Below are 26,379 nucleotides of genomic sequence, written 5' to 3' on the forward strand. Positions count from 1 at the left end.
AAACACCAGTTTTCCCTTTACCTTCGAACAAATGGTAACGAGTCCCAACGGAGGTGGGTTCTTGTGCCGCTCTCTAAATTTGGTATTGTGAAAGGAAGGAATCATGCCGTATTCATGGTACTCTTTTGTAACAAATTATATTCCTCTAAAGAAAGGAACCCTGTCATAGCCAAGGCAACTCTTTGTACCATATTGTATTTTCTGAGAAAGGATCTCTGTTGTAGCCATGACAATCGATTGTCTTCGATTGTTTTTGCCACAAACAAAAGAACCCTCTTGGAACCCACCTCACGAACTCATTGGAACTTATTTAAACCGTTGACCATGATTTGCAAAGATTATAGAACTCTTGAAGACACATACACAATATATTTATTTTTATAGTAAGAACTTTATCAAGATATAATGAAAGACCTAATATAAGATGATTTCATATGTCATAACTTACACTTTTCGATAACTGGGTTTGTTTGCTATATATGATGAGAGGCTTTGTCCATCGTTATCCATTTTTGACAATCTTGGTGAATATTTGCAAACTTGTCTTGTTTGTTTATTACTTGGTTATATTTATTGCATGAATTTCACTCAAATCTTGCAACACTCAGTAAGCTTATGTCCTGCTGAACCAGCTAAAGGAATTTATTAAGGTCCTCTGTTTGACAAGAAATCAAAACCTTTCTTATAGAATTCATGATGACAATTTCTGCTGTGGTTTACAGAATTATTTTTCTTACTCGCCTCGGAATCATGATGAAATAATATATTTTCTTGTTAAAACTAATTCTTGCAATTGTGAAGCAAAAATGGGCGTCGCCCAATTTTGGACGAAAGTTTGGCCGTTGCCAGAACAATATAGGACCACGCCCCTTTAGGAGCCCACTTTAATTTTTGTCTAGAATCGCCACTGGAGTAGTGTGAACATATATTCATTGATCTGATTAGATTCGGTCGGTTTCCAGCCGCGTATCGATGTCGGCAGTACGGGAATATTGATGACGTCATCTATAGTCATTTCCAAGAAAACAAATCGGAACAATAGGGTTCTGAAGAGGGGAAAAACCTGCTAAGGAGGAGAAAAAGCTTCATACCGTGGGAGATCTTTAACGGAGACCATACCAAGATACAAGAAAGTTTTGTTTTTAGTAAACTGGAAATGTATATGCAGTGACTCGAATTGCTGTGTTTAAGAAATGAAGAAATCTGTGTTGCTTCGTTCGACGTTGGCTGTTGCTCTGATTGTCTTGTTTTCCAGACAAATCGACGCGTTGTCTGCTTATGGGTAAGTTGTGTAGCTTCAAATACTTTGGCACTGTGACTTTGGCGAATGTAAGTTGCAATTATCAGCTCAGCTGCCCCCAGTGATATAATATTGACGTCTTCCTATTAATTTAAAACACTGCTACCTAGTAAACGAGAGCATCGGCAAAGCCATATATATATATATAGCCAAGTTTGGGAGGGTAAACGGTGTGAGTTTGTTTACTACGCGTGGCACGCTATCAGCCCGCGACTTGCGAGCCTAGAATCTGCAGGCTTTTTTTTCTTTCTTTATTTAAAGTTGGTACAATTTCTAGCTATGCATACTCAAGCTGATTAAAACCAACTAATTTAAATTATCAACGCTAGATATAATATATATCAAATATAACCGATGTTGCTAACGTATTCCTTGCAAAGATTACAAGTACAAGAACCTGGGTGGAATACTTAGATATGCTTGCAGCTACGTAATGTTTAATGCACTCTCACCTGACTGACGCGCAAAATCAATCAAGTCATTCTGCCCCGTGATGCCTTTTTCTACAATAGTGGCAGTAGTGTCGCCACAAAGTGGGCACGTCCAGCCTAGGTTTTCCCAGAGGACGATTTTCTAATTTCTGGATTGGGAGTTGACCAAATCAATTTCGATTTTTGTTCTTGAATAAAAGCACCCATTACGAAAAATGTTACTTGAGAAAATTGCTTTTCTAAACATTTAAAATTAAGAAAAGGTGTTTCCCACGTTTTCCAAGACTCTGAAGTGGTCGAAGAAATTTCTTTTGTCGAGTCGAGACACTAGTTTTTTCGGGCTGGCGACGCCACTGATGAGAGTCTGCACACCAGTTATGGAAATAAAGTTTGTGCATCGACCGCTAATCCCTCTTATGACAAGACATTTTTTGCCACTCCCCAGAAAAGTTTCGCTTTTGGTGCAGTGCGTGTGCATCGCATTTCTTGAAAGTGAAAGTCTGTTCCAGCCACATTTTTGATGTTTACGAATGGTTGAAGCACAATGATAGTTGAAATCATCAATGATTCAACATTTTGCGCTGTTTATATACCGAAGGCCGCCGGTTCACACATGTTGAAATTGATTGATCATTTTAGCCAGTGAAATAAAGAGAAATTAATCAGGGATGACAGAAATAAAAAGAAATCAATGATGGATGACTGAAAGAAAAGATCAAAAGCTTTTTTATCAAAAGCTTTTGCCCATTTTTGTTTGAGGCTCTCTATTATTTTCACGGTCTAGTACCCACCTGGTTTTGGATACTCAAAAAGTTCCATATTAGTTTCACCATGGCCTATTGTTACATTTATGTTTTCGAGTTATTGCTATCATTTGGCTAAAGTACAAGTTTTTTCCAGGTCGAATGTGTGCAGTTATCGAGTGCCATATTCCCATCGATACACTGTGCAGGTCTCATATGGTGCTTACACTAGCTACAGAACATGTTGCAGCCACTTCCTCTGGTGTTGGAAAAAATGCACGCGTTACAGGTGAACAAAAAGTTATTTAATACAGAGGCGGGTCCAGACATTCGCAACGCTCGCACTGCAAGTGTCAGATTTCCTCATGACTTTTGTGTTAGTCTGTTGATATATTTTTTGTTTAAGCATTGTAATTATTGTACCAGAAACAACCAGATAATACAAAAATGTCCATGTCATAGTCAGGTAGGATATCTGCCCCAGTTGCTAAAATGTCATCTTCTACCTAGCATCCGAAGGTAGTTTTAGGACACAGAGAAGCTTATGCTTATCGAGCAGTGTCCTGGTGCTTCCTCTCGATGTGACCACACCTCGTGCTTCCCACGCCTGGAATTACAGAGAGCTGGCGACACCCCTCACTTTGGGTGAAAGTTTGCCAGGGACTACTAGAATCACGAACCCTTGAATCATGCCAGGGGCTACTAGAACCACGAACCCTTGGATCTGTATTCAGCGCCTCTGACAACTGAGCCATCCTCGCACACGTTTACTAAGAGATATTCTAGGAGGGGGAGGGGGGGCCTTCTACGCATAAATTCTCAATAGAGTACCATTAAGATGGCCTTTTTCTGGATGAATATTCCTGGCTAGAGAATTGTCAGAGGAAGATTCTACAGACAAGAAGAAAGGGCCACGCATAACGTAAATTTGCTTCAAAGAGCGCATTTCCAGCGAACTGGAATCACTCATCAGAGAAAATTTTCTGACTTAAAAGCCTTGAGTTCAGGACGCATACTTATCAATAGTTCAGCAAATTTCTAATTTTTCGCATACATAGTAATAAATGTTTTTGTTTGACTTATCAATTTGGTTTTTGTAGCTGCATAGACAAAGATTTCAGCTTTCAATTAATTTTTCAATAACTCGTAAATTTTTTTATCTCGGCTTCTACAAATAAAATGCTCGGACTTGCTGAATGGGGCCTTGTCTATGTTTGGGCTCGGGGGCTCTAAAATGTTAGTGCAGTCCTGGTCAGCCCATTGCTTTCGGTTTGTACTCAGTTTCGTACCCAGTTTTATTTTTGGGTTTGGCATCCTGAACTCTACAACTTACATGCGTGAGAGAAAAATCTGCACATGACATTTATCTAAGATCATGTTCAAGGTGCTATTTGACTATAACTTACATTATTTTCAGTTTTAGCTAATTTTCACGTGGTTTTGTGGTTTTAAGAAAAATCATGCACGGTTTTACGGATTTTGCGAAAATTTCAGTCGGTTCTACGCAGGGGCGCCTACCCGGGAGGGGCTGCAGGGTGCAAGCAGTACCCTTAAACAGTCGTTCCTAAGGAGAGATTAAAAAATTGTTGTCAATATTTGATGACTAGTATAACAAGCCTTGCTATGTTGATTCCCATTAGAGATTCAAACAAGTATGCCAGTCTTTGATAATGGAAATATACTTTCTCAGAAGACGACAATAACAAAAAAAGTCAACCGTTTCTTATACGATAGCTACTGACTCTTTTGTCCATCAACAGAAAAAGGATGTCACGATTAGTTTATGCCTTGACATAAAATCACGCTGAACTAAACAATTATTTGATTCACGTTTTTTTCTTGCGATTATTACTTTTCATTTTACACTTGCACTGATTCTGCAACCATGGAGACTAAGCAAACAATCAAAGTCTTACAGCAAGCCCATTTAAAGTTGCCATGATTTTCGTAAAACGAAAAATTCTACTCATGATAAGGCCTTCTTCGCACTCACTTGCATGGAGAATTTTGTCAACATTGTTTTGTGCCCATGTTTAGAATCTTTGTTTGCAAAGACCCTAGCTGTATGGGTGGAACATGCCAATAATTTATTTTGCACCCATCCCCCCAACTCCAACCCCTCACACTTAATCGATTACGGTAGTGGAAAAATTCTTCCATTGGCCCTAAGCACCAACTTGTTTGCCCTTCTGCCTTGAATTTGTGCAGGCGCCCCTGGTTCTACGGTTTCCTGACCCCTCCCCCCAAACACTCCCTCATCAAGCCATAATTTATTTCATAATATTTTTTTCACTAAGATTGATGTTTTTGACGAAGAATTAGGTTTAAAGACATGTTGATCCGCTATTTTGATGACAGCATGAAATCTACATATATTGCCCACATTCTGTAAGAAGTATTATAGTGGTTTTCTTGTATCACTTTTCTTTGAATGATGTGCTTAAAACGATGGAATAGTAACATTTCAAAGATCCTGTCGAAAACTTTGTTGAAGTGTTGTCATCATTCACATGATGTCATTTGTAGAAATGCTATACGGTCTTAAAATGATCATTTGATTGTTTGTTAAGATAGAAGAATCACTATAAAAAAGTTATTTGAAAGAAACTTTCAATTTTGTAGATGGGTGAGGCGATACCGATACGAAGTGCGCTATACAATCAGGTATAATACCTATTATCGCTGCTGTCAGGGTTGGCGACAAGGAGCTGGATCCTCGAGCTGCCTAATCCGTAAGCAAAACACAATACATTTCTTAGGCCTACTTATAATGGCATTTCAATCGATTCTATTATCGATATAATCGATATAATCAACATACTTTCATATAAATTTAGCTTAGGAACCTAACCTCTGGAAATTCTGTCGATGGAATCCAAGCAGAGCTGATGCATTAGATTATAATTTAAGTTATTTTTGCTAAGGTATAATTTCGATAACTGCCTTTTCCCAAATTCCCCATAATACTGTAATTTTATTAGTGGCTCAAAATATTAAAATCACTGCAAAAGCAGAGTGCAGTGTGCTAAAATCCACCTTTGAAATCTACTGTCTAACCAGTATGGTTAACTCAACCAGGATTATGTGGTTTTATTTGTTTCCAGTCCTCCTTTTTGCAGAAAATTGCTACATCTATAGAAGTCCCTTCGCAATCTAATGTATTTTTTTCTTTCCTTATTAGCCATATGCAACAGTCCCGGATGTGTTCATGGGCATTGCATTCGACCAAACACATGCTCATGTCAGTCAGGATGGACTAACCCATCACAGGGGTGCAATGTGGGTGAGTAAGAAAACTCATGCATATTTGCTGTAGGCATATATCAATATAGTTCTAAAACATAAAGTTTCGAGATATTTGCAAAAATATTTTTTCATTCCGCATAGAATTTACAAATCTTTATAATCATGTGTCGTAGAATCGATCACCTCTATTAATCCTACTCGAATCTGTAATCCTTGGTGCCTGCAGTCATTGCAAGAGCGTAGATAGACATCCACAGGGTTTCATACTGGTCGTACCCAAAATCTGGTTTTTGGTCGTGCCCATCAATAGCTAGTTGTGCAAGACCTTGTCATAATAATGATAATATTTGAGTTAAAAATTCCAGCACACATATCACAAGGCTGCCCGTTTCTCAAGGCATGACTGCCTGCACCCTGCATCATTAGGGTCTTCTTGTCAGTACTGAAGACATTCGTGGATGTTGGTGTGATAGCAGAGTGATCTGAGTTGTGCATGTTAATGCTCCATGGGCGCCGCCAGGGGAGGCTTCAGCCCTCCCCCCATATTTTGCTCAAGCATGTTTTTGAGAAGATAAAAAGAATAAAAGAAAATAAATAAACGAAAAGAATAGTGCTATTTAACCTATTATTGCCTAGTTTCTAGGAATTAGACCGATGTCTGTGGGACTTCATAAAGTAATGAATTCCATATTAAGACTGGAATTAATCAACCTGAATAAAAGCATGCCTTAAAAATAGCAAAACGTTTTAAACGAGTAAGAAAACTAAATCAAGTTACTGCAAGAAATATTCTGAAATGTATTTTGAGCTAATCTGAAGGGCGCGGTTGCAAAATTTTCTACTCTCTTTGCTCACAGAAAACCCTCTTCTCTCAAATATACCTCCGACAACCCCTTTGCCGACCCTTCCAATGTAATGCTAGCAGAAAAAGTGCCCCAAAAAATCATAGGCATTTAATAGAGTGAAGCGTTTTAGTGCGTTTTCAAAAAGTTGGTTTTTTTGGTCTACCCCTCTCCCTCCTCCCACCAACTTGAAACTTCTTGGCACCGCCCCTGTGCTCCAGTCCAATTTCATGTAAAACAGTTGTGGAGGAGAAAACTGCCTCCTGCCTGTGGAGGGAGCTTATCATTTACTTACTTTGACTTAGCCTATACGGAATCAATCAATTGGATCTTTTCGGTAGCTGGACAAGTTTTCGTTCACCTAAAAAGAGTCATGATGTTCAGACGTTGTGTAGCTTATCATTATCTCTTGACCCATAACCTCAAAGTAAGTATCCACTTGCGTCGTTGGTCCCTGGGAGACGTCAGTTTCATCTTAGCAATGAGGATACCTCATAATATGTAGCAAATGTGATGAAAAAACTGACCTCAAGAATATTAAAGAAAACATTTCTGTATTCACTGTTCAGTGCTTTTTGCCTGTGGCTAGTTAAATAATGCTGCATGGCTGTACCTCTTTAGCAGATGTTCTAATCCTTCTGTTTCAATTGTAATGTGAAAATGAATTTATCATTAAATTTAATTCAGTCAAGTTTACCTTTAAAGCAAAACTTTTGCCTCTTTTTTGAATGAAACTCTATTTTTTTATGTGTGCAGAACAAGTAGTGCTTGCAACTATTATATATTTGAAATCTGAGTCTACGGGTGTATTTTAGTCCCATTGTTGCAATAATTTGATTCAATTTTTGAAAAAGTTTGTTGTCAAACTTTATTATTCTGTGCACTGATATCTGGGACAATAATAACAAAAATAAAAAAGTTGCCAGTAACCCCCATCACACCTTGGGAAGAAAATGAATATCGAGTATCAGCGAGAGGCAAAGGAGACAAAGGCAGTTTTTATACATTTTAGTTAAAAGTAATACAGTGCCATGCAATTGCTATTTGTGCTCTTTAGATCACTGAAATACTTTTGGGTATGTCATTGCGTGGTAGTCCAGCTTCGCCACTGATGACGTCTATCTTCAGACTTTTTGAATTCGGATCAGATAAACTGAAAGAGCATCATGGAATACCTCTGAATACGGGAAATCAGCTACATTTGCTAGAAATTTTCTGAGAAATGGCAACTTAAGTATCCAGCATTATTCTTGTCAAATCACTGCAAATTGGTCTCTGCTCATTGCTTTTTGAAACATGTCAATATAATAGAAATCCGGTAGCAAACTTCAAGTGGTTGATTTGCCATTTCTCAGGTTATACATTCTGTATATATGCATTTAGAACTTGTTTTTGTTAAAATGCATGGCTATAGAGACTAAGCCTTTGTTTCAGTCTTTAGCTTGAATTCTCTTCGCAACGTTTTTCACTCTGCAATAAATATGCAAAATAATATCCAATACAAAAACATTTGGGGGAGGGGATAAACCCCTCATTTGGGGCTATTAAGCACGATAGAGCCATTTGCTAGGTCTGTTTTGGCAGAAATTAGGACAAAAACTCCTCCACGAAAATATTTCTTGGATCAACTGTCTGGAACTTTGGAGATTGTGAAACTTTTTTCAATTTTAGATATCAACGAATGTGCAAATTCAAATGGAGGCTGCCAGCAACTATGCACAAACCTTCCCGGAACACACAGATGTGGATGTAACAGGGGGTACACGCTTGTTGGATCTACACGTTGTCAAGGTACCCCTTACAGGATCTTATTTTGCTACTAGAATTTAGACGAGGCTTTGTATGCAATGTAATTTTAAAACAAACAGGTTTGCTAACAGTGTTCACTGATCTCAAAAAACGACTGGATCGAGCTTCTCCAGGCCAGCATTGATTCAACATTGCAGCGTCCATCTTGAGACCTCGCCGTGTTGTATGAGACTAGAGAGCAATTATCTTGGTTTCAGTTCAACTTACTTTTTCATACCAAAATTCAAAGTAAACGTTGAAACAAAATCTTGCATCATTCGTAAGTGACGTTAAGCATTTTTGCCGTGGTATTAAGTTTATGTACCGAAGAATCCACTAATCACTTATTTTCCTTTCCTAGTTGTATCTTAGAATATTTAAGAATTTAATTATTAATGCACAATTTAAGGCGCAGCACTTTGTGTGCGCCGTTTTAACAAATGGCAGCCCAAAGCTTTAGGCGCGAGAGGTCTCAAGATGGAGAGACTCCATCGGCTTTCTCGTGCTGATGTAGGAGAACAATAAGTTGTTAGATCCAATTTTTTTTTGAGATCAGTGACAGTGTTAAGGGTTGTGACCGTGAAAATTCCTCTTATCTCTAAGTAAGAGTTTGCTTCTGGTAAAGAAATCTTTGAGTTGTGAATCCTTAAAGATTCAGTTTTGCCACCCATAATTATTAGCCTAATAACTTTATAGCTCTTTGAGTTCTAGTGTCAAAATTTTATTTGGCTCGTTTTCAGATGTCAACGAATGTGCTACTTCACATCGACTGTGCAGCTGCGATGACCAACCGAACAATCCATCATGCATTGCGTCTTGTAGCAATACATTGGGAAGTTATCGTTGTACTTGCTCGGCTGGCTATCAGTTACTTCATCATGGGCGATGTGTCGGTAAGAATTCAATGCTTTTGCCTGTCGGTCCAACAGGCATGGCACCACTGGCAGAGCCCCCCTTTTTTAGAGATAAAAATTGTTTGAACGTCTTTTATATTATTTTTAAAACAGAGCATGAAATAAAATAGAACAAACTGTTTAGATACTGCTTTTTGTTATTTGATTCTATTTACTAACTTATTTGGGTGCATTTCTCTTATTTGTTTATTATTTTCATCAATTCAGTAGAGAACTTTATGGATCTTTGCAATGTTTGCATTTTGGATTTGTAAACATGGCCAACTGAAAATACTCGAGATAAAAAAGATATCTTAATTAAGGAAGTAAAATTCTCTCAATCATGAATCAATACAATAGCTTCTCGTTATTTCCATCGATGTGCACTCTGAACCACAGGTCACACTTTCTTTCTTACCCCCAACGCATGAAGCCTCCCCTCCTAAATCTTTCCTAAAAATCAATAATCTATGCTTTTCTTAGAATCGTCAAGTGGTCTTTTCTGCTATTCTGAGCGGTACAATAATTTTTCAAACTTTTGTCTGGGAGATGCATTTTTAGCCATTTTAGAAGGATTAATTTAAAAAGATTTCTTGCGCGTCGGACCAAACCATGGTTGGCCCTCCCATGTCATTAAATTTTATTCTTAGCCCCCCCCCCCCCCCCCGTTTCAGTTTTGCAGAACCGTCTCTGTCCCAGTTAGCTCCTCTTCTGGATACAGACCAGGCTTAATACTAACAAGTGATGGATTGTGATTAGGTTAAAAACAGATGGAAAGTTAATTCCATATGTTAAAAACTTCATTAAACTTGCTTCTTTTGTCAAAATGTTATTTCGTTTTCAATTTCATTTGGAAAATCATATCTTTATTGATTCATTCAAAAATATAGTTTAGAAAATGGCCTAAAAACAACAACTTTGAATATTTCGTCAAACATTGTCTTTTTATGCTGTAGATGTCAACGAGTGCATGGCAAACAACGGGCAGTGTTCTCATACTTGCAGCAACTATCCTGGAACACATAGATGCTCCTGTCACAGCGGATACCAGCTCAACACCGACGGAAGATCATGTTCAGGTACGCGTCTTAGACTAGGTTTATATCTCATAAGGATATTCATCTTTCAATATTAAGGCTTCCTTCTCATGTACTAAATCTTCAATTATTGGTAAATTATAGCTTGGCATTCTTCGATCTTTGAATTTGGCCTTTTTTAATTTGGTCCAACTTTTACGGTTGCAGACGTAAATGAATGTTCAACCAACAATGGTGGCTGCGACCACAGCTGCATCAACACTCCGGGTAGCTTCACTTGCCAGTGCCGATCAGGATATACTCTCGACCCCAATGGGCGAACATGCTCAGGTAGGTATATCTTTTCAATAATTTACTTAATTGTTTAACTTTCATTTAAATCAATTTAACAAAGTCATTGGTAGGTTTTTTATCGTGAGCCTAACCAATTTAACCTTCAAAAGCTGATTCCTCTATTCATAATTCTTTAATTCTGGTTGCTTTTTTCATCCATCGTGTAAAAATCTATGGACCAGGTCAGATCATAGAAGAGAAACCGATGTAATATGCCATAATACACCAAAGACTTAAAGATTAAACTTGATACCTCAAATTTTCGTCAAGGACCATTGTTTAGCTTTTGCTTTTGAAACTCTCCAAGCTCCCACTCGCCTTTCAAAAATGAATCTATTTGAAAAAGATATCCCACGTCATCAAACGAGAGCCTGGATTATGCAGGAATGATCTAATGTGAATGTAATATTTACGTACGACCTCTTCTCCTTGAATTAATGGCTGATTTTTCAGTCAATTCAGGTTTAGGAATTTTTTTATTAGAAACTGGCTATAAGAATATAGTTCTGGACAGTCAGAAAAAATTTAAGAACCTTCAGTACTCGAAGCATAAAAATTAAGAAACTATTAACTCGTTATAAAACTGAGAACAACGAATTTTGTAAAATCCAAGAATATGATTGCCCTGTTGGCCTAGAACCGTAACACAAGGGATAAAAATATACTCCTCACATCTAAATACAGCATCAGAACGGAAGCGAATCATCGTTCATGACATCATAATTAAAAAAGTCTTAAGAAACAACGAGTATTGAAATTTCCAGAATATTAAGAAACTGAAGCATTGCAAAAACTAGATACCGATGCCTTTTGTCACCTGTCATGTCGTAATGTTGTTATTTCTTATTTCTAGATGTTGACGAGTGTGGACTGCACTATCATGGATGCCAGCATAATTGCAACAATTTCCGTGGCGGTTTCTATTGCAGTTGTAGAATTGGTTATAAGCTAAACCACGACAATAGGACATGTAGTGGTGAGTTCGATTTAAAGCTTATCTAAATGACATGCAACTTGATTAAATAAAGAATATTTTAATAGATATTTATTAACCTTTCCAAATCTATCTACATGTAGTTCTATTTTTATTGGATTTCAGTGAAATGTCTTCGGTAGTATATTAAATCACCAAACAACATTCTAGTCCGACTGTTTTGACGTAAAGAATTATCGTGGTCCCTCAAGCCTGATCCGCTATATTTTTAGCAGTGGAACTTGTTATCAAAATTCCTTATGTCAGTGTATTTATCCTTAAATAAAATTAAAGATTGATACTTGATAAAGCTGACCAATTTTCAGTTGCCCTTATTTACAAATACGACCTCTGAAACTAGTGTCTCCCCTCCAAGTAATTTGTAAACATTTTTCCAAATGTGAATTCTATTAAACTGATGCTATTAAAGTTAAAGAAAATTAATATACTATTTCAAATTCTTCAAGATCTATTGAAATAATCACTGTTAATTTCCTCTTTGTGTTTTTTCTAGATATCAATGAATGTACGGAATATCATCTTACTCGTGGTGGTCTAAATACTACAATATCTGGGTGTACACAAAACTGTCACAACGCCATTGGAACCTTCCAGTGTAGCTGCAATCCTGGATACAGACTAGCAACGGATGGTAAAACATGCCAAGGTACATGTAGTTTGTGATTTGCAAAAATTATGTTGTATTTTAACGCTTTTTCTTGGGATGTCTCAAAAATATCTTGACTGAGAAATCTGGTATTTTTGGCCAGATATGAAGCTTGATCTGGAAAATAACGCCCCTACTCGTTTTACATGAACATTTATGGAACGGGGGAGTCACAATCCTATCCCAACTATCACCGTCGTCAGTTCGAATGTTTTGTAGGAAATTCCCTTGTCTTGTAAAATTATTAGGGGCTATCGTGACCATTCTTGTAACACTCGGCCTTAATTCAATATATTTCATTTATAGTAAACGCAGTGATACAGGATCCAAAGATGCTTAATATTTTCATCTCTCTCTTTTATTGTGTTTGTCGTTTGCAGTTCAGTCATGACATTACATTTACATTCAGTGTATTGGTTGTTGAGACTGTTAAGTTGTTCGAACAAATCTTAGAATTGTTTTGTAATTCCAACTATGATTCCCACATCACCATCAAACTCAAGATAGGTGACTGTCTTTAAACGTAGTTTTTCATTATTGTTTTAAGTTGAAACGGTGAAGCAGGGGCAGCAGCAGTTATTTTAACGTTAAATACTGTAATGGACCAAGAGGAGGACATTCTTCTGCGAGCCTTCGCCCGAAGGCGCATGTTCTTCTGATGCAATGTTCTCATTGGTTCCGACAAACAGATAGGGCAATAGGCCTAAACAATGGGAAATTCTAAGACTGATCTGTTTATTTTGAAATATTTTAGGGAATTTAAATGGAAACTGTCGGATATTGAAGAGTGAACGCACATAGTACACCATTTTGTTGTCTGCCTCGTGTTCAACTCTTCAATATCCGACAATGGCGACGAGGAAGGGATCTATAACTCGATAAAAATCTTTGAAGTTCTTGTCTCCAATTTCTATTGAGTTATAGATCCCATCCTCGTCGCCATTGTCTGATATTGAAGAGTGAACGCAGATAGTACACCATTTTGTTGTCTGCCTCGTGTTCAACTCTAACTTAGATTCCGGGGGGCCTGGGTCTTACATATATGATAATAATTATAACCATAAAACATTACAGAAACCATTAAAAAGATGATAAAATATTATAATAAAACTGTCTCGAAAGTTTTTTCCATGCGGTCTTGTTGTTCAGAAATATGGGGTTCTGGAGAATGTTATAGTATATGATGCGTTCAAATGCACCTTTCGAAAATCTTACGGTATTTTGTTCCAGATATAAACGAATGTGCCGAAGGAAGTGACAAATGCCATCAAAAATGCATAAATACCGTAGGAAGTTATGATTGCCGATGTTTGCCAGGGTACAAAGAGAATGCTGATGGATACTCCTGCCAAGGTAGGCCACAATTTCCTGTGTCACATTTTATGAAAATTTACCAGTATTTTTAGGTTGATCGTATGAGAAATAGTTGAATTGAATTGATATTGAAGAAAAGGCAATAATGAGATTATTGACAGGAACCAACAATTACAAAAGCTAACCTTAAAAACTCATCCTACAATAGTTCAATGCTAAGTTGTTGGATATACTATACTTTTTCAAATGCGTAAACAATGCTATACACACGAGTATTTATTACCTCTTAGCTCTTCCCTGCATCCGTCATCCACCTGTAGTGAACGGTAGAGGAACGTGCTTCTTCGGGAGAACGAACGAAACCTGTCGATTTCGATGTCTGCCTGGTTTTCAGCTTCGAGGATCGCCGGAACGCCGTTGTCAAGCCAATCACACGTGGAGTGGATTTATGCCAATATGCACAAGTATGGTTGTTAACTGAAACTTGCTCTAAATGATATATCAAAGCTAATGCTATACGAAATTTCCTTATTGACAACAGGGATGGAAATAACGGCGTCCCAGGCTGTCAAAGTCTTACCCTTGTGCCCTTGTAACTGTATTTTGTTAGCTTATCTCCCACTAGGCGCCATCTTTACACCTTTTAAATACTGGGAAGGCATATCCCAAAAGAAGATTTTTGTAAATGTTGATTTGAAAAGCTGCATAATCTTACTCGGTCTAAATACGCCATGTTCATTGGAAAACGTTGCCCTTTTGGCATTTTGTGCAAGGCCCTAATGTGTTTGTGCCGGTCCATTTCTTGTATACCAAATTAATGTTGTTCCTTTTCGCTTTAAAGGCACTCACTTTAAAGCAGTGCTTTTGAAACCTGCTACATCAAGATTGGTATTTTCCTTTTTCGTGTTTTTTGTATCGGCTGTCAAAAAGTACTTATGGAAAAATTTTTTCCCTAGCAACGCTCTACAGTTTGCATCTAAATTTTTTGTTCATAGGGAAGAACTGCGAGCCAATAGCACCCCCACCATATGGAGGCATTCAACTGCCGTGTTTCAGCTACTACCAAGCGATCTGTACCCTTCAGTGCAGTCAAGGGTTTTACCCCACCGGTTCTACTCAGCTGACGTGCAGAGCGACTGCCAATAATACGATGTATTGGCTGAACAAAGCGACTGAGTGTAAAGGTACACTATTAATTCTTTCTGGCTTATTTCATTAAAAAATTTACAGTGAATTTTAGCTATATCAAGATGAGATTCGTGTAGAATTTGAAATGTTGAAAGGTGATAAGGAACTGGCATTACATTGAAATAAGCAGTATTTGTGCCATTTATAACCGCGTTTGAACAAATTAAAAAATGATAGGTTACATGAAAGTAGAATCTAATAAGACTTGTTAACTGTTTTGTTCTCCAGTTATATTTTCAGACAATATTAGATTCTAACAATTTTGCTAAATGACAAAGGTGTTGAGCATTTAATATGTTTAGTAGTTTTTACAAAATTGGAAAAGAAACCTAAGGCTTGATTGTGAGATGATAGAAGAACATTATTGCGTTCATACCAAGGATTCTTGTAAACGTTTTGAGCCTTTAAAGTAACTTCTCTTAAACCTATTGCTCTAGGATAGAAATTTTATACGTATTTGTTTTTGACAGAAATCACAATATGTGCACCAAATCCTTGCAAACACGGAGGAATCTGCAATGCAGTTGGTTTGAAGACGTACCAGTGCAACTGCCAACGAACTGGATACCAAGGGTCAAATTGTAACAGAGGCATTGTGACTTTGCCTCTGTTCCCAATAATGGACGTTAATAGAAACTACAGTTTTACTGTTAAAGCCAAGCCTGATATTGAACTGAGAATACTGCTAGCACCTTATGACGAAAACCTCTCGATTTATCCTAAAAAGCTAGTCTTCAATCAAGCGAAAAATTCCGCAAACTTCACTGTCCGAGCAACAATTGCCGGACCTTATGTCCTTTCTTACAAACTTTACGGTGATAATGCGGGTGTATTTGATGCACCGATGAACAGCATAGTATTTTTCCGAGAAACAAATAAGTCTATGGCAGTAAACATTATAAACGACGAAGGGATTCTTTCAAAGGGGTGTCATTCTCAGAGCTCGGTTGAAAAAAGAACTGATGGAACAAGGAAGGCAGGCTTGACTCTATATTCAACGGCTCCGTGGCAGCATCGACCAAACAGCGAATCAACAGATGGCATGGTCCTGATTGACGTAGAAGGCACTAGCGGTCTACCTACCTCACTTGTCGGCTCTACAATTACAATCGAAAGCTTGACTAACAATAACTTTGATGAATTTGTCAACAAATACAGAAGAATCAGAAAAATGAATGAGTCAGATGAAAGCAGAATTCCACAATGCATCTCTGTAAATCCTTCTAATGAGTATTTAGCTGAAGCTATTGAGCTGAACTCTTTCGCCAAAACCGTAGCTGAAGGGGTAAACAGGCGAACGCCATCCCTGTTAAATGTTTTTGTGGAAAAATCCGTTAAAATATTTGACCCAAAAGACCTCGTTGCAAACATTTACTCTGGAAATGAAGTCAAAAGGATTTTCACTAAATGCAGCAAAGTTCTGCTTGGTATTGACGAAAATAAAAAGTATTTTGCATTCTTGACGACACAGAGAGTCTTGCTGCATATTGCAGAGGAGGAGATTGATTTGAAGAGAGATGATGTTGTTTGCATCTTTGAGTCAATTAATGGCAACGAGACTTTAATTGGCTTCCCTGATTCAGCAAGCGAATCAGCTGTTTGGGAATCTTTAACAGGATTCGCAGGGTTTATAAAAGGCATCCACATTTCAGCTGAAGACAAGAAGCAGATTTACCGTGTCTTTGGAGAATACTCTGCAGTACTATCTACCAATACATTCAAGATGGCCTTTAAACTCAATGGCGATATGCTAATGGATACGGATGAGGCATTTGAAGTATGATTTTGATTTATTTTTGCTTAAGGATTCGTTTCCATCCCTTGTTTGTTTTAAATTATATCTACCAAAATTGTGTACACCGTATGATTTTAGTTGTAGGTTCAATTGTCCACTGTTTTAACAGCAAAATAGACCTCTCTCTGAGCAAACTTGTTTTGTACTCAGAAAGAGCCTCGTCAAGAAACTAACGTTTTTAGAATTGCCATGTGTTTAAATCGGCAATTCCCAATGCATTGCTTTCATGTCATTTCATATTTGATTGGTTCTAGTTTTTCGTTGATGGAGTTAAGTCAATCAAATCGATGTCAGCGAATGGAAAAATAGATTTGCATGTCGATGACAATTTTATGGGTGACATCGAGAGGACAACATTCAGCAGCAATGGCTCAGTTACATTTAATTCCACGGGTACCATTTGATTTATTCGTTATTTTCCTGTTGACTTAAACGCAACGTAAATTTACTGATAAAAAGGGAAATACTTGTTATATAAAGATGCGATTAACTTGCATGTCTAAAATAACTCTTAATTGATTTTCATACGTTGACGACTTAAAGTCGCATTCTGTCTAATATTTCAATGCAGATTGAATGATTCGGTGCTAATTTGAAAGAATCTAATTGAATTTGATTTTGTTTTGTTTTCACAGTGCATCGTATTTTCATTTTATTAGTACCTCCCGCTAGCCTTCCAAAAGTATTCGAACGGTCAGGAAAGGTATTGGCCTAAGTTAAAAAAAGTTGTGGCATCATGTGAAAAAGTATAACTGAGTTTTGGCAGGAAAATAAAGCAAAAGAGTCAGAAAATAAACCATCAAACAAAGGAAAGTTTCTGTTTTGTGTGAACGCGTAGCACCAAATATTTTGCGTACCAAAAACTTTAATGCAACTGTGCTGTTCGTGGTCAAAGTTAAGTTAGCTCGTTAAGTTAGACGTCGTGACAAGAGATCGTATTAGAAATTTTGTAGATATGACGAAACCATAAATTAGTTAGCTCATAATCAATCTTTCTTCAAAAATTTACCTCTATGTTACAATTTTTTTCTTCAAGAATTTTAATACAAAACAATACATTTCAGGCTTATAATATGCTTTCAACAAAATGAAAAAATTTACCTTGAGATGCATCAGCAGCATTATGTCCTGATTTTTCACTTTTATGCTGGTGTAGTGGTTTTACTAGCACCCGTGTTTCTCTGCGTTTTGAACTTTTATCAATTTTTATTCTTCTAGATGACGTTATGGGAAAACAAAAAGTTGTCCTCGAACTTGAGAATGTCTCTGGTAGGTCATCGCGCTATGTGATGGCAGGAAGAGTCAAGCTTGATAAGAATGTCCAAATGAAGTATATTATATGGGCTAAAGTCAGCGGTGGCTTGATCCTCGGTGCCGTGAATCTAACCAACAGTGACAACATACGCAGTGAAATGCATTCGCTCAATGCATCAATTGGACTTTCTCTTCAAGGTGCAATTACAGCGTACCCAGGGCTGCATAGGATAATCAATGATGTTTTGAGAGACTTGTACCTTGCAGTCTCATCGTCGGAGAGCTTGTCTCGGTATTGTCATGAAACGAGAGGCAAAGAGGCTCTTAAATCGCTTACAGAACTCAAGAGGCAGCTTGAAAGGGTAGACAGACGACTACAAGTCCTGGTTTTGAAGCACAGCAATATGGTTGATTTTCTCGCATCAAAGCGTATTTTCGAGAAGGTTTTTACAACCTTTCATGTTTCGGTCGACAAAATGGAACAGTGGTTTAAAAAGCTCTTCAATCGAACGCGTGTTTCGCGATCCATTGAGGCCTGCTCTCTGTATTCTAAAGGAACTCTTTGCTTGGCCCATCTTTGCTTCAAGAACTGCCACATTGAGATATTGTATCAGATCCCGTCAAAAACGATAGCTGAGCGCTTTAACCTTGCACCAGATTATGAAAACGTGACAGCGGTCATAGGAAAACTTGAAACCGACGCGATGCTTGGAAATCATTTGAAAATTCCAAAAGGCAATCACATCGTCATCCTGATAAACAATACAAAAACATACTCAGGGTTTTTTAATGGATCCATGGAAATTTTTGGGCGCAGCACTAATGTTTCTGTTATATTCAAAGACAACAAACTTGAATTCTCAACCAAAGCAACACTTCCAGATGGCTCCTTGACAACAGTCCAAGTTGTTGCAGATATAAAAAATGTGATAAGTGGAGATGAGGTAGTTTTTAATATAAAAGGCTTCGTGGCAAACAATTCTATAATCATTGAAGATATAAACAAAGTTTTACACTCAAAGATTCATATGGTAGCGCAAGATGTGTCTGAAAGATTGGAAATATTAGAAAAAGCGGTGAATACGTCCAGGAAACACAAGAGTAAAGCAGATCTCAATGTGAAGAGGTTAGAAGAATTATTCAAGAAAAAAGCAGAAAGGGCCAATCAAGTTGAATCAGCATTAAATAGAACGAATTCTCAATACCAGAACATCAAGCTGGCTTTAAATGCGAGGCTAAAACATTATGAAAATGCTGTTGAAAATTACACGAAGACAATCGAGCAATGTGCACCAAAAGTGTGTTTAAAGAAATGTGTTCCAGGTTTGGTGACGAATATTTGTTATGAAGAGAGGTATGAGCATGTAACGACCCAAAGCTGCATGTTGCTTTCCAAACATTTGACAAGAACTGAAATGCAAGAAGTTTCCACCGAAAGATCCTACGTAAACTACTTCCCAAAATACAACTGCTGGACGCGCTGCCCACCTTTAACTGGCTTCTTCAAGAAGGTTTTTGGTAAACGAAAGCGCAGAGGTATCATTAGTTTCCTTGCGAAAAAAGCTTTGGAGAAGGTACTAAAAACAGGAGGAGAAAAGGTTTTCGAGTATCTAGGGGGAAAGGAAGGAGCAATGGGGGCAAAAATAGGTGCCCTGTTGCCTGGTCCTTGGGGAATTGTTGGAATGCTGGTAGGCGGAGTTATAGGCAGTGCATTTGGCAGCTGTGAAAAACTTTGTAAGACAACAATGGTGCCCAGGGAAAATTTTTACATACATTACGAGTCAGTAAAGGTTACAAAAGTCATCGATTATAAGGAACGTCAGTGTGATGATGTCGTGATTCGGCAAAAGCTTGGTTACAAAGATGGTTTCGAATGCTCTAGCTATTCAAATTGCTCCGAAAATTTGGTGGATGTGGAGTGCGTCCAACGTAATTATCACTGTCGATCGCTCAGAGGAGTGCTTAAAGAGAAGATCAAGCATATATTAGGTGTTGGAGACCTGTTTGAGGACTATGAAAGATTGAGCTTGTTGATTGAGAATTTGGAAATGCAGCAAAGAATGGCGATCAAGGAACGACGTAATGTACATCAAAGCTTTCTCGCTGCAAAAGCAATCGCCTTCAATTCTAATTATACATATTTGTTATCAGTGAAGTCCTTGGCAAATTTGAATCATATTCTGGCAACAGAAATGCATATTCTAGAGTTAACAAAACGTCTCGGTAGCCATCCAGTTTCAGTTCAAAATGGCCATTACAAGTTTGTCACTTCAAAAGGAACTGTGGCAACAAACATGATTGCCTTGCAGATGAATGTCGTGAGAAAAGATGGGCCCAACTCTCTGGCTATAGCTTTAATAGACTTTAAACGGATGAATGTCAGCATAAGTGAAACAGTTAATGAAATTATTAAATTGATTCCAAATCTGAAAGCACGCAGAAGACGATCGGTTGGTTCAGATGCAGAAGTAAGTGTATCTGTGGATGAAATGTTTCGCAATGCGACCAAAACCAAATGCAAACTGATGGAGAGAAACATTTTATATTTGTTTGAGATTGCAAATATGTTTACCGTCGGTGTTCATCAATTTGAAAAGAGTAACCTAAGCATTCATAACGCAGAATTGTCAAAACAGAACTTCACCAGATCAACACAGGACATTTTAGCAAACACTTCAGTATGCCACGATAAAAACAGCAGTTCATGCTCCAGTGACTGGTTGGCCTCTCTTTACTCAAATACCACTCAAGACTCGAATCCACTCAACAGCACAGTGCTTTCTTGGGAAACGAAAAGAGCAAGTATAATTTCTAAATGCGATTTCTTCACTAGCAATCAAAACCTCTCTCACTGCGCAGGCGCCCTTGACTGTGTTCAAGCGTCTATCAAGGCCATAAACGAGGCGACGAATTATGACACATCAAGTGCTTCGAAAATAGCAAAGGGAGAAATACCGAAATGGAAGCCATATTTTCAAGCTCTTTTTGAAAATGACGAAATGGATGCTAAAGAGACTAAGACCTACTCCAACATGGTGATAAAATCAATTGAGATGTCTCAAGTTGCAAAAATCTATTGCGATTCTCCGCCGATCATCTTAGAAAACCTCCAAAACGAGATTATCATCACGTCTGCATCAAACTTCGAACTGTCGATAAAGATAGATGTATCTTTGCATGACGTCACCTATACTTGGGAGAAAGATGGACGGGTTTTGCTAGAAGGAAACACCAACGTACTCAAGTATCAAAATGTCAATATGTCTGTCTCTGGCTCATACCTTTGTCGTGTTTCAAATAAATTTGGCAGCAGTGTAAGCAGCATTGCCAAAGTAGTTTACCAGGAGAAGCCCCGTATTATAAAGCACCCAGTCGACGTTAACACTACTATAAAAGAGGAACAATCTATAATTAGATTGGTATGTAATTTTACTGGAATCCCAGCACCAATGGTTGAGTGGTATTTCGTGGCTTTCAATAAAACAGAAAGGCCAAAGCCTCTCTACCAAAACAATACGCTGTTTTTGATGAATGCAACGAGGCCAGAACAGTCCGGGTTTTACTATTGCAATGCATCAAATGCTCAAGGATTTGCAGTAAGTCGTAATGCAATAGTTCACGTAAAAAGGTCAAAAATAGCTGAATTCAGTGTTGAAATATCATTTGTGGTAGAGTCGTTGAATCAAACGTACAATGCCAGCATGCAAAAAGCTGAAAATGTCACAAAAGATTCAATGGATAGGCTGCAATCGAACTCGACGGTTAGCGAAAATGAAGCTACCTCTGACGGTAATATGACAAATACTGCAATTACCAATTCAAGTGAAAGCACAATCAAACGCAAATCGGGAAGTTTCTCTACGCCAGTTCTACCTAGTTATCTTTCTGAGTATGACAAACATAGCCTAACTAAAGCTCTATCCAAGACATTGAATGTATCCAAGTCTCGACTGAGAAACATTGGGCTGCTGAGGGAGACGACTACGGAGGGAAAAGTCTCTGTAACAGTATTGGCTACAGATCTTAACCCATTGCTTGACATAAATACCGACTGGACAACGATTTCAGTGGACGTAGTAATGGCACGCAAAGGTCTTCTAGTTCTGCCCCTTTGGTTGCAGTATTACTTCAGCAATATGTCTTCAATACTGGAAGTTGGAGCAATCAAAACATCTGTAAAAGCAGATACGGTTCAGTTCACGCTGCTAGAGCCGCTTTGCCCAGTCGGCTTTTCTATGCATTCAAATGGATTCATATGTGGTAGGTTATCAATGATTAGTATCATCTACTAATTTTTGTGCACTTTAACGGATTCCTGTGCCATTCTGAATGATCGTCGAAAAGAAGCATACTCAAGTATTTGTTCGATTAGTTTCGAAATTGGTAAAATGTAATCTAAATATAAAAAAACAAAGAATCCTAAATTATTATTTTGCTATATAATGTTTCACCTCTTTTTTCTATTTAACAATTTATTACAAAATCATGCTTTTCGTGCGTTTGAATGATCGCCATCCAAAATGGACGATGTTGACAAAACAGTTAGAACGATTGCAAATCAAATTAGTCTTGCTTTGTCCCACCATGCTAAGTCACGATTTGATCCTGTTCTTTAGAGTCATGCGCTGCAGGCACAGCGTTTGTTCCTGGAGTAGGCTGCCAGCCATGTGAGACCGGCACATATCAACCAGAACAAGCGATGCTTGGATGCATTGCCTGCAAAGCTAATTATACGACCAGATCCAAAGGCTCGGTTTCTCCCGGTGACTGCATTTTGAAAGGTATATTCTTTGCATTTCCTTATATGAAACAAAATATTATATTGTTATTGTTTTATATTATATAAGTTATTATTTACTCAAATAGCACGTGGAAGGGGAGAGTTACAGTCAGAAGGCCAGAGACCTTTAAAAGTGGCAAAATGAAGTTGTCAGAAAGTCTATTGAGTTATAATCGTCATAAGGTAAATCTCATTGTGCAAAATCAGTTTATCGATAAAATATTGCCTGCGATGACAATATTGCCTGCGATTACTTTTTTTTACTTCTTCGAACACTGTTGCTTTTTCATAGTTCTGCAATTTATGAACCACGCCAAAAAAAACTTCTAGATATTTACAATTTTTGTGATCTTGAATGTTTTTTGCTTGAGAGTATTTTCAACCTTAGGCTTAGAAAAATCGGAGGAGTTGCGAGAACTTCGAGGTTTTTGCAGCGCTCTGTAAAGCAGGTTGCTGGCATTTAGATTGTTGTTTCATTTCTATTTTAGACCAACTGACAACAACTGCCTTACCTGTGACAACGACTGCCTTGCCTGTGACAACGACTGCCTTGCCTGTGACGACAACTAGCCAAGATGCAACCAAAGTGCCAGTTGAATCACAAACCTTCAGTGACATGCCGAAGAAAGATTCAACAACGTATACAACTGTGGCATTTAAGGGGACAAAGTCGGCTGTAGAAAGTTTGGAAAAAGGAATGGATAAGAAAACAATATTGCTTATTGTTGGGTTCACTATTGCTGGAATTATTTTGCTTGCTGTTGTCATTATAATTATAATTGGTAAGCAAAAGAGTGTCTTCATTTTGATGTCCAAACATATTTTTTGAAATTTGAAATTTGAAATTTGAAATTTTGAAATTTTAAATTTTGGATCAAATGATCTGAAGGGAGAACCAAATTTCTTCTAAATGTGCACAATCTATGAAATCTTGATCGGTAGGCATATCTTATCAGATTCGGTTGTTTTCACTATACAGGTACCTTTTCATGCCGTATTCACCAGCGTCTATATGTAAATAAATTGCCAATACGGTATGATTCCAAGAGCGAACAAGGTCTTTCAAACGAAGTCTGATAGCATTAGCCTGATCTGGGAGTTTTGTTGACAAATTTGATAAGAGGAATGGTGGATAGAAAATTTGTCACTGATGGCTGTCGAGGAATTGAAAGACGCTACAACGAGCTGAATTAGATAAGGACCCGGCGAAGCATAACTTGTCTGGCTTACTTGCCGACAAATCTCCTACTCCTTTTGGATGAATAGACTGAAAATTAAAGAATGAATAAGAATGAGAGAATGAATTTTTAATAAGAATACCATTTTCTTTAAGCGATGAGACGACGAGTGTCAAATCAAATCAAAGCCGATATGCAGATGAAAACTTGGTACATCGATGACGAGATTGAGGACAACACTCCAGACACCCACGATGAAATTCACATTGGCTATAGTTTTGGGAATCCGATGTACGATAGTCAAGTAAAATCTGCGGTCATAATGGAAAATGAAAGATGCGGTGTTGAAAAGACATTAAGTGAATGCTAGATTTTCTTGGTATAGATTTTCAAAGTGGATTACAGAGTGAGAATAATTAATTGATTGTGTATGCCTTTATGATCCATACTTAGATATAGATTTTTACTCAAAGTGTTTTTGTCCTTAGCTCTAAATGGACTATATGAAACTGTGGTAATCATTTGTTGCTTAGTCAAATTTGCGTTTAAGATAAAACTCAGACGGGAGACTAGATGGTAGCAAAAGTAGCAAGTTTTGAAAATTGATGATTTTTATGTTTCCTTTACTTTATGACCATTTGCAAAATGATTGCAAAAATACACATAAAATTTCATAAAAACTGCAGATAATTATTATATATAGTGGTCATTGTCATTTTTTGGGCATTGTATATGAACCCTAAAAAGGGATCGCGAGTTTGGTAGGTTCTGCAATATTTGGCGTATTATTTCATGGACCAGTTTGCATAAGGAACGGCAAGCTTGTAGGAAACACAAAAAACCAATGCATTCCGCTCTGTTCTTCTGGTCTGTATTTTATTATGTAGAGTTTTTCTGCATTGACAAATCAAGAGGCTTAACATGCACTGCCCTCACGTGACTTTTGCTGCGGAGCGCCCAGCCAATCAGATGTCACACTGAGGATGGGAGAGAATAAAGCGAGATTCGTGGTGGGTGTTGATCATCTCGCGTTGAAGATTAGTATACTATTAACGCACAACTGGAGCTGTACATCTTGATATCTCTTATATGTTTTGTAATTAAACCTTTTACTTTCCTAAAAATTCAAAATAATTTCACAATTATGAAAAAACATATGCAGAAATAAGGCAGATGCTATCGCAAATATTTTACTTGCATTAAAAAACTGGCAAACGTAAAAAAGCCGAGTTCATGACTGCTACTCATGTACCGTCGTTTCTTTTTTATCACCCGATCTGCATTTAGACAGCTTTGCAAGCTCTTAATGAACAACAAGAATCAAGCCATTTGTTTTTGTAGCTTAGGGCACAGTAGCTTAGGGACTTCGAAGTTTTGGACTAAGTGTATTTTGTTAACTTTAGCAACTTTTCCAGAGCTTATGGAAATTAATTTGGTATTTTGAAGATTTAGCACTTGCAAAGGCAGATTTTAGTGTTTTTCTTGAGTTTTCTTTCATATATAAATGCCTTAACCGATAACATTACATTTTCTATTTGTTTTGTCTTTGACTATGTCTTTTGTAGCTACATTTTAAGCCAAATTTCGGGAGAGGTTGGAATTACAAATTTCGCATTACCGTATTTCCTCTAATAAACGCTGCTTTTCAAGATGCGGCTTTCAATAGTGGATGGCGTTTATCAGAGGGCGGCGTTTTTTCTTAATAATTGGCTGAAGGTGCGGCATTCAATAAAAGACGGTGTTCATTAGAGGAAATACGGTAATGCGAAATTTGTAATTCCAACCTCTCCCGAAATTCGAAATTCTAGTCTGTAGAAGATTCCCAAAAAGCAAAGAGATAAAGGGAGATCTAGGTGCATTTTTAGCCTCAAAGCTAAAAAAATCAAAGAGCTGCTTGCATGTGATAGAAATGCCCTTTCAAAGATCTCCAGCTTAGCAACAGTTGACCGAAAAACTCTCCAAGAAGTGTTATTGTTCAGGAACGGTGCCGCATGGGTGTTTGGGGTGGCTGAAGCTCCCCGACTTTTTCAGAGATGAAAATTTTTGACCGTCTCTTTTTATATTCTACATTTCTATCATTTGTCTATTTTTTGCATTAATTCGGTAGATTTTGTATCATTGCATTGTTTGCATTTTGGATGTGTAAACATGGCCTACTGAAAATACTCGAGATAAAGAAGATGCACATTTCTGTTCAGGAAGTAAAATTCTCTTAATCAATACAACAGCTTCTTGTTTTTCACATCGATGTACACTTTGAACCAAAATCCACCCTTTCTTTCCTTTTTCCCCAGCCTCTGTCATAAGTGTTTTAGCTTGACTCCTCCCCTTCCAAATGTTTCCTAAACATCAACAATCAATGCTTTCTGAGAATCGTCGAGTTGCCTATTCTGAGCGGTATAGTAAATTGTTAAATTTTTGTCTAGGAGATGCATTTTTGGCCATTCTAAAAGGCTTAATTTAAAAATTTTTATTTCGCGTCGGACCCAACCATGGTGCCAATAAACTAAATTCTTAGCCCTTCCCACCCCCCTCCCCCCAGTTTCAATTTGGTGGCGCCATCTCTGTTGTTGTGTCATTACTATTTATGCCATTTTACCCAACTGCCTTGCTTGCA

The 26,379-nt window shown here is 37.7% G+C and overlaps 1 protein-coding gene across 1 annotated transcript; it reads left to right on the forward strand.

Annotated features, from left to right (window-relative positions):
- Positions 1 to 530: 530 nt before the first annotated feature.
- Positions 531 to 25,282, forward strand: LOC135691381 (uncharacterized). Its single transcript, XM_089114306.1, has 19 exons — positions 531 to 1,282; positions 2,632 to 2,763; positions 5,097 to 5,206; positions 5,656 to 5,757; positions 8,234 to 8,353; positions 9,091 to 9,243; positions 10,200 to 10,322; positions 10,488 to 10,610; positions 11,467 to 11,589; positions 12,101 to 12,253; positions 13,484 to 13,606; positions 13,858 to 14,031; positions 14,563 to 14,751; positions 15,226 to 16,532; positions 16,805 to 16,943; positions 17,769 to 22,064; positions 22,421 to 22,585; positions 23,073 to 23,366; positions 23,918 to 25,282. The coding sequence occupies exons 1-19, from the start codon at positions 1,194 to 1,196 to the stop codon at positions 24,130 to 24,132; spliced, it is 8,130 nt and encodes a 2,709-aa protein (XP_088970432.1). The 5' UTR covers positions 531 to 1,193; the 3' UTR covers positions 24,133 to 25,282.
- Positions 25,283 to 26,379: the final 1,097 nt, after the last annotated feature.

Source organism: Rhopilema esculentum, chromosome 4 (genome assembly GCF_057945365.1).
Source record: "Rhopilema esculentum isolate cy_ngs chromosome 4, ASM5794536v1, whole genome shotgun sequence".
NCBI classification, from domain to species: Eukaryota; Metazoa; Cnidaria; class Scyphozoa; order Rhizostomeae; family Rhizostomatidae; genus Rhopilema; species Rhopilema esculentum.

Excerpts from the sequence above, each read along its gene's own strand:
- LOC135691381 (XM_089114306.1), top strand. The coding sequence starts at position 1,194 with ATGAAGAAATCTGTGTTGCTTCGTTCGACGTTGGCTGTTGCTCTGATT. Across the intron at positions 5,758-8,233 it reads ATCACAGGGGTGCAATGTGG|ATATCAACGAATGTGCAAAT; the intron begins GTGAGTAAGAAA and ends TTTCAATTTTAG. Across the intron at positions 22,586-23,072 it reads CGGTGACTGCATTTTGAAAG|ACCAACTGACAACAACTGCC; the intron begins GTATATTCTTTG and ends TTTCTATTTTAG.